Raw genomic sequence first — 7,781 nt, forward strand, 5'->3', positions numbered from 1 at the left:
GTTACAAGGAGCGACTGCCTATCTGACCTCCTCACCTGCCCTCCCAGTTACCCGGACAACCCAATACCCCTTGGGAAGACTGGATGACATAATATAATATGTAATGAATAAAACACACAAAATAATTAAAATAATTTCTAATTCAATAAAAATAAATTAAATTCAACAATTTGGTGGCAAGATAGCTTCTAGAGTTTGGATACAAACTCTTTGAAAAAGGAACTCTATCTATTCGTCATAATGACTCTAGACATCGCGCAGTGTTACAATCATGGCGTTATTGAAAAATTCTAATTTCAAAAATACAAACTTCTTTTTCTTTTTTTTTCTTCACAATCAAAACTCCACACTCGCACATTTTTTTTAAATATTTATACAAAAATATTTTATTTATTTACTACATATAAATTAATTTTATATGGCACATTGAAATACATTTTTCATTTCTTTTTTCAACCCTAAAGTCAACTCTATTCTAATAGCCAATTTCACCATCTCCAAAGAAAGTATTGATTCAACCAACGTTTTTGCCAGACAATATTATGTGAACGATGTCCCCAAAAGTTTATCTAACCTACGACAGTTGATGGTTTTTTTTAGTTGATGCCTTTAAAATACTTTGGTGAAAAAGGACCCTCAATAACGCCGCGATTCTAACACGATATATTAAACTTAAGCCTAAAACTAATAACACTAAACTATACAAGGTTGTTGTCGAGATCACACTTGATATCGGGACAGCAATCGGGGTAGGGTTTACTGAGATCCTCGTCAGTAATGTAGCATTTGGGATCGTCAGTTGCGACGACACCACATCTGAAACAAAATAAGGCTTTATTAGGTATCTATAGGTATACTGGTATACTTATGAAGAGGTAATATTTGTTAATTGTGAGTGTTAGTAACATACACAGAAACAAAACACAAGCGTTGAGCTGAATTGGAATTCTGGAAATGACCAAATAATTGAAATTGCTGTTGATACAGCGCAAGGGGGTGTCTTTCAGACTAACACTCATTCAAGATCCTTTATTAACCATCCTACAGCCAGAACAGGCCTTATAAGACTCGATTCTAAGGTGGACTTTTGGAACCAATGGACCAGTGGAAGAGTAAAACAATAATCTTAAATTAAAAAGGCATATTCTTCAGCCTTTTTATAGTCCCACTGCTGGGCTCAGGCATTTTCTCACACAGAAAAGGATGCTCAATGCTGCTTGATTTTAAACGTTAGAGTCCAGATTACACTTATAAGTGACCATAGTGTCCAAGATATATTGAGCAAGTAGTAGAAAATAGTAGTAATTCAATATAACTTACGAGGCATAGTCAATGTATTCACTGCCGCATGATATACTGTAACAGTGGCCGATGGGTCTCACAGTTTCCCCGAAAGGAATCACATCATTTATCTCCTTGATATAGCAGCCTTCTTTGTGAGCTGGAAATTAAAAGAAAAAAAAAATTAGATACAGAAAAAAAAAACATGGACCTATAACTAGCAATATACAGTAAATCGGTGATATAACTAAAATGATAAAAGGTTTGAGATGACTTGATAATCGATTAACTCGTTGTATATCTGAGTACAGATATACGCGAGACATAGTTGATTTTCTATTGTTTTATAATTAGGAACATACAAGCAATTAAACTATCATCATCTTCACCAACTATGCAGGATACAAGCCTCTTCTCGTATAAAGAAGAAATGAAGGTCAGTCACCTCGCATGTTCAAGGCGTATTGACAATTTTGGAATTTTTAGGTTTTAATCTAATACAAATAAGTTGTTTTTGCGAAAATATTCCTATCAAAACAATACTATGAACAGAAGCTTGTTTTGCTTAGTAAACCTGTTGTATGTTAAGTACGTTGCGAAAAAAAAGTTGCGGATTTTATTATTTTGGTTATCACTGGCTACTGGAATTTAGACTTTAACCTTTCAACTATAAGAACGTGTTTTGGATACAGTTTGAACTAAATGTATCACATTCATGTTTTGCATGATATGAGTAAACTTGATTTCAGAATAAAAAAAAAATGATGAACTCATTGACGTAATTATCAAGTCACCATTAATTAAAGTATTACTTGAAAACATCATTTAAATAAAAGTAGCCATGCTTATTCATGAACTAATAAACTTCTAGTTTATTTATCATGTTGTTATTGAAGATTTTTAAAAAAATTAAAAGGATTGGTAATAATATAAACAACCATATTATCTTTTGCGTCATCAACACAATTCTGGTTTCAGTTTTTAATTCGAAACGACCATGATTACATTGACACGAAAAAAATAATTATGTATAATGTATATCTTATTATATCTCATTCGAGTATCGTCTCTTAAACTTGTATTAATGTACTCAAGAACACGGATTAAACATATGTACATATGTAAAACATTATATATAGATAACACTATGTCAATACCTCATGTAGGTATATTGATATGAAAGTCAAGAAAAAAAACCGATCTTCAATTGTTATTCTAATTAAAGTATAAAACAAGGTTTGCTACCGTAGTAACCAAAAATATAGATTTGACATTATCAATGTTTATAATAAAACAATTGATAACCTAACCGCAGTAATTGCCCGGGTCACTGGGTTCAGGAGGTCAGATAAGCAGTCGCTCCTTGTAAAGCACTGGTACTCTGCTCCCGGTGAGACTGGAAGCCGACCCCAACATAGATGGGAAAAGGCTCGGAAAATGACGAAGCTACACTGATAAAGCTCAACATAAAAATATTGATAGAAAAAAAAACAAAACACAATCAACTTACCTAAGCTACTAGGCTTTGGTGGGTTCAAGCCTATGAAAGTAGCAGCACTAGCGGTACCAACGATCAACGCAAAAACTACGATTTTCGACACCATTTTGAAAACCAAACAAAATTTCTAAGTATCAAAATATTTTTTAAAACTATTTTTGTATACTGTTTTATCCACTTTTGGTATGTATGTATCGCACGTCTATATAAGTGTTGTTCCAAGCTATGCGAGAGTTCGAATGACCGCTCGCCGGCCGTGATCTTGTTTTTGTTCCCAAACAACCGTTTACACACTTGCGATTTGCGTTTTATTTTCGTAAATTAATTACCTACTTATGTTTTGTTTTTATTTTATGTACCAATTTATACCATGTGGGCTGGAATTTTGAGCAAGATCTTAGTTTTCGGATAATAAATGATTAATAGGCACAGTATTCTGATATATGGAGTTATAATACCCAATTTAAGAGAAAATATTCCTGTATTGAACACTACTATTTTACACAACTATTTTACATAGCCATATTTCTGAAAATTACTTATGCGTAGTTGATCATATACATAGTATTTAGTTGCTTGATCATGACTTCTTTAAATGAGTGCAACCTGTCAAAATGGTTACGTGATTCTATCATTGAAAACCTTTTACAAAATTCACAAGGAAAGATGACATTAAAAATAACCAATGACCATGCACAATTCAAAGTTCAAAGACATTACCAACAAACAGCAAGCGACAAAAGATTTCTATTTGCAGATAAAGTTAACAAAATTATACCACAGTCGTAAGTTGTGCAGCCAGCCTTATGAAGGTCGCAGGCAGCTTCGGAATGCGTACTTGGGATTTACATGTGATTCATCACATTATATGTAAACAAACTTTTTTATTTCCGAAAATGTTCTCATAGATCCGTGAAGTATTTTTACAAAGGCTGTCGCCAAACTTTTTGCGTCTTCTAAACGTAGCGTTTGTTGTTATTTTTTATGGACCACTTAAGGCCACATTCTTGCGACTGAGGCAAAGGTCGTTCGATGTATTATGACTTAATAATCTGCATCTGCTTAAGTTTTTACGAAAGTTGTAAAATATAAACTTTGGAATGTCAAAGGGGATTTCCAAAATATTTTTAGTGGAAAGTTGTTCCTCATATGGGTAATGGGTATCCTATGGTTTTATATTATACTCAACCAATGTAGATCGGTAACTAATTGAAGCCTTGAAGAAAATATAGTTGAAACTAAATACGTGAATGGAGACACGTTTTCTCGTACTCTGAGATCACACCATCGTGTTTGTGATGACATCAATTTGTCATGATTGCTAGAAAAGTCATAAATGATCGGTGCATCTTGCATTTACCGCATTCGTCCTTGTAACTATTCATATTATGAATGCGAAGGTTTGTAAGGATGTATGTCGGTTCGTGTTATATTTATAACTCTTAAACGCTTTTGGATGGTTTTGATAAAACTCGGTAGTATATAATAAAGCTTAGGTATGTATGAGACTAAGATATAAGCTATTTTTATCTGTATGGGGATATGATTCTCTCAGAAAGCGGATTAAACATCGAATCAAAGCAGTGTTCTCGTCTCTGTCTATATCCTAAGTCATCGTCATCACATATAGGTACGTCATTTTAGTGCCAACCTACTTAGTATTAATACTTTGATCGCATAATCATAAGATAATAAACCACACATCAATGCTATGGGAAAAATTTATTACGGGGATTAACCACACCATAAAATAAATAGCTTTTCCTGTACTCATTCATGACGGCATAAATACTCGAATAGGATTTAACTTATCTTGAGTTAGGTCCTTCAGAAAATATTATTATGACCACGACAAAATATTGAAACAAAGATTTTTATATCCGTTTTTTTTTTGTTTATTAACAAAAATAATGTTTTAATTAAATCTTTATTTTATACTACCTCATTCAGATTCAGGTACATAAAGAAACCCTGGATCCCGGATTTGTTTACTAAAACCTTTTAATGCGAAATTTTTATTACCGTAAAGGATGATCGGCCCCAATTTAATACATTACATATATCAGGCCGTTATTGTGTAAATGTCCTTCTATGTCGGTTCATGGCCGGTTTAAACCAGAATTTTAAGGAGGTACAGGTTTTCCTTTACCGTAACTTAATGCGGACCAGATTTCTTGAGGTAAATTCCAAAAAACCTATTAAATCGAAAAGTAGATAATACATCTAAAACATAATACGTATATTTTTCATCAACCTCTCCTAGTCAAAAACCTATTTGGAGTTGACATAGCCTGTCTTTTTTTTATTCTCTAGCTAGATTAGTCGCACTGTATGTCAAGTGCGTAGCCTTTTCCCTGCTTTATTAGGATGTAACCAGATGCAGATGTGTACCGAGAACTAAGCTCTTCAATGCTTTCGGTATTCAAGCCATCGTTAAAGTTCCCTAGAATGAGAAAATCACATGTTTTCGGCAATAATGTCGAAAAACCACATTGACAAAACTCGGAGAATCACGCATAGTATAATTAGTCATAAATCGATCTGTTTTTGGTATTGTTTTTAAACAATTAAATATCAAAGTAAATAGTAACTTATCATGTTATTTTCGGGTTCAAGAGAAATAATAATATAGAGACATATTTAAAAATAAATTACATGCTGTTTTGAAATGATAGATAATATTCACGGACCTTCAAAATAATGTTTGACTTGAAGATATCAAAAAAGTCACCTTCTCTGGACCTTTTTTAAATCTTCTTCTTATCTAAGTACCTATAATAACAGTATTTAAAACAATGTAGGAAGGTACGTAATAACTAACTACACTTAAATTATGTTGTACCTACTTACCTATTCGTGTTACTCCATCGTTAAGGGTGGTCAGAAGCCAAAAAGTCTGACAACCAATCATAGCAAGAGGTGTTGCCCGGATAACTTGGTTAAGGAGGTTAGATAAGCAGTCGCTCCTTGTTTAATTAATTTATGTGTTTGATTGTATGTAATTATGGTATATTCTGACAACCAGTCTTACCAAGGGGTATTGAGTTGCTGGGTAACTGGGTTGAGGAGGTCAGATAGGCTTTCGTATTAGTATTCTCCTTATAAAACTGGTACTCAGCTGCATCCGGTAAGACTGGAAGCCACCCCCAGCATACTTGGATAAAGGCTAGGCATATGACATTAACAGAAATTAAGAATATCAAGCTCTTAAACAATTTAAACAGTTTATTCTGTACTCAAATATCCAAGGTTTCAGGGAACTGTTAGTTATTTAGAAACATTGAACTAATTTACTCGTGTTTTGTGTTATCTATCATAAATAAGTCAGGGTCACTTGAAAGCAGGTCACAAATATCATTACTGATAATATTAACCAGAATAATAAACAGTAATTAGGAAATGAAATCAACATTCAAGTTCTATTTAGATTCGTGTAAATACACATACATAAACATTAAAAACGTACCAGTTAAAGATTTCAAAAGAGTTAAACCTTTATTAGTAGGTACCTAGCCGTTTTACCGCGGTTTCCCGCGACCCGTGGGAACTTCTGCCCGTAAATACTGGGATAAAATATAACCTATGCTACTCGGGGAGAATGTAGCTTTCTAACAGTATGAGAATTTTTCAAGTTGGTTTGGTAGGTCTTTAGTTCGGAGCCTTTAGGATACAAACAAACAATTTATCTCTTGACAACTTTCACTAAAACCTATTTCAATTTCCAAGCTTACAACGAGACTTCGTAAAACCCAACATTTAGTGATATCGCGCTTAATTCGCTTTAAAATATAACTACATGGCATTGATTAAGTACAGATTAATATGTTTATAAATCGCAGTTTATAAAACTTATCTGTCGTGTTGAGGTCAAGAGGTCATAAGAACTTTGGTAATTTTAAACATTTTGGAATATACGTATTATTAATCTCACTTTCTGTTTAAGAAAAATATGCATTCGATAGTCTGATAACCTATTAATTTAATGCAACTTAATATCAAAATGAGATGGATGAGCATATCTAGAACTTTTTGCATACAGAACCTCGAAATAAATTCGGAATTCATACAAAACAGAGACATAACCATAAATGGCCCGGGAAGTATCTATCACTCACTTTTCGCTTTCCTATTAGTAGCAGGACTTTTTAAAATCTACCAAACCAATATAGCACGACAAGATAAAAAAAAACATTATGAAAACAATATTTTCCCTGTCATAAACCAAAAAATGCACGATCATTTTATAGTATCCACTCTCGTATTTTATTAAAGCAAGCAATAAAGTATATTGTATCGCTTCACTACAAAACACAAAAATTCTTGTATAAATTATTCTTAATAAATCAAAGTAGGTATACACCAAATTGACTGACGAAGCCAGTTTTTTGCTTCAACTAATGATCGTGTCATAAATAATATTGATGTGTTCAAACTCCTTGGTATACCACGATGTCTCTTTCTGATTTATGGCTTAATGTCCAGACATTCTTTGAAACTAGTTTTAAAAGACCTTGCGTTATTTGACACGGACATGCAACTCAATAGTTTAGTAAATTGGTGGAAAATACTTCACTATTGATATTCGTGTTTAGAAAGATTAATTTGCAATTTTACCCCACTGTTCGACTGACTACAGGTTCAATCTGAAGGTTTTACTATGGGAAAACCTCTCTCTCGAGAATTTTTCTTCTTCTTCATCGTTACACTCCTGAAAAAGAAGTTGTGGTTGACTACAAAGGTTAGTCAGTTGAACGCTTGACAATCCATTGTCATTCCTCTTTTACTTGTAACTCTTCGTGCACAGTCGTGCAGTGGACCAACGACTGCAGTTAGTCTATCGCATTGGTGCCCCGCTACAACTTCTGGTATGCTCAAATGTCTTCTGTACCATGAGTTGTTTCACGGAAATTCCTTCTCAATGCGTAATGTTTCAGAATTAGAAGAAAGTAAGATAAACTTTGGATGATAGAAAAAAGAAGCTGACTTATAATAGTAACCATAT

General features: G+C 33.3%; 1 protein-coding gene across 1 annotated transcript; it reads right to left on the reverse strand.

Annotated features, from left to right (window-relative positions):
• Positions 1-122: 122 nt before the first annotated feature.
• On the reverse strand, positions 123-3,024 carry LOC110369879 (uncharacterized). The gene is made up of 3 exons (XM_021325478.3): positions 2,792-3,024; positions 1,321-1,441; positions 123-816 (listed from the first exon to the last, which is right to left on the reverse strand). Exons 1-3 carry the CDS (start codon positions 2,883-2,885, stop codon positions 699-701), a joined length of 333 nt encoding a protein of 110 aa, XP_021181153.3. The 5' UTR covers positions 2,886-3,024; the 3' UTR covers positions 123-698.
• Between the last annotated feature and the right edge of the window lie 4,757 nt (positions 3,025-7,781).

Source organism: Helicoverpa armigera, chromosome 16, assembly GCF_030705265.1.
Source record: "Helicoverpa armigera isolate CAAS_96S chromosome 16, ASM3070526v1, whole genome shotgun sequence".
Taxonomy (NCBI): domain Eukaryota; kingdom Metazoa; phylum Arthropoda; class Insecta; order Lepidoptera; family Noctuidae; genus Helicoverpa; species Helicoverpa armigera.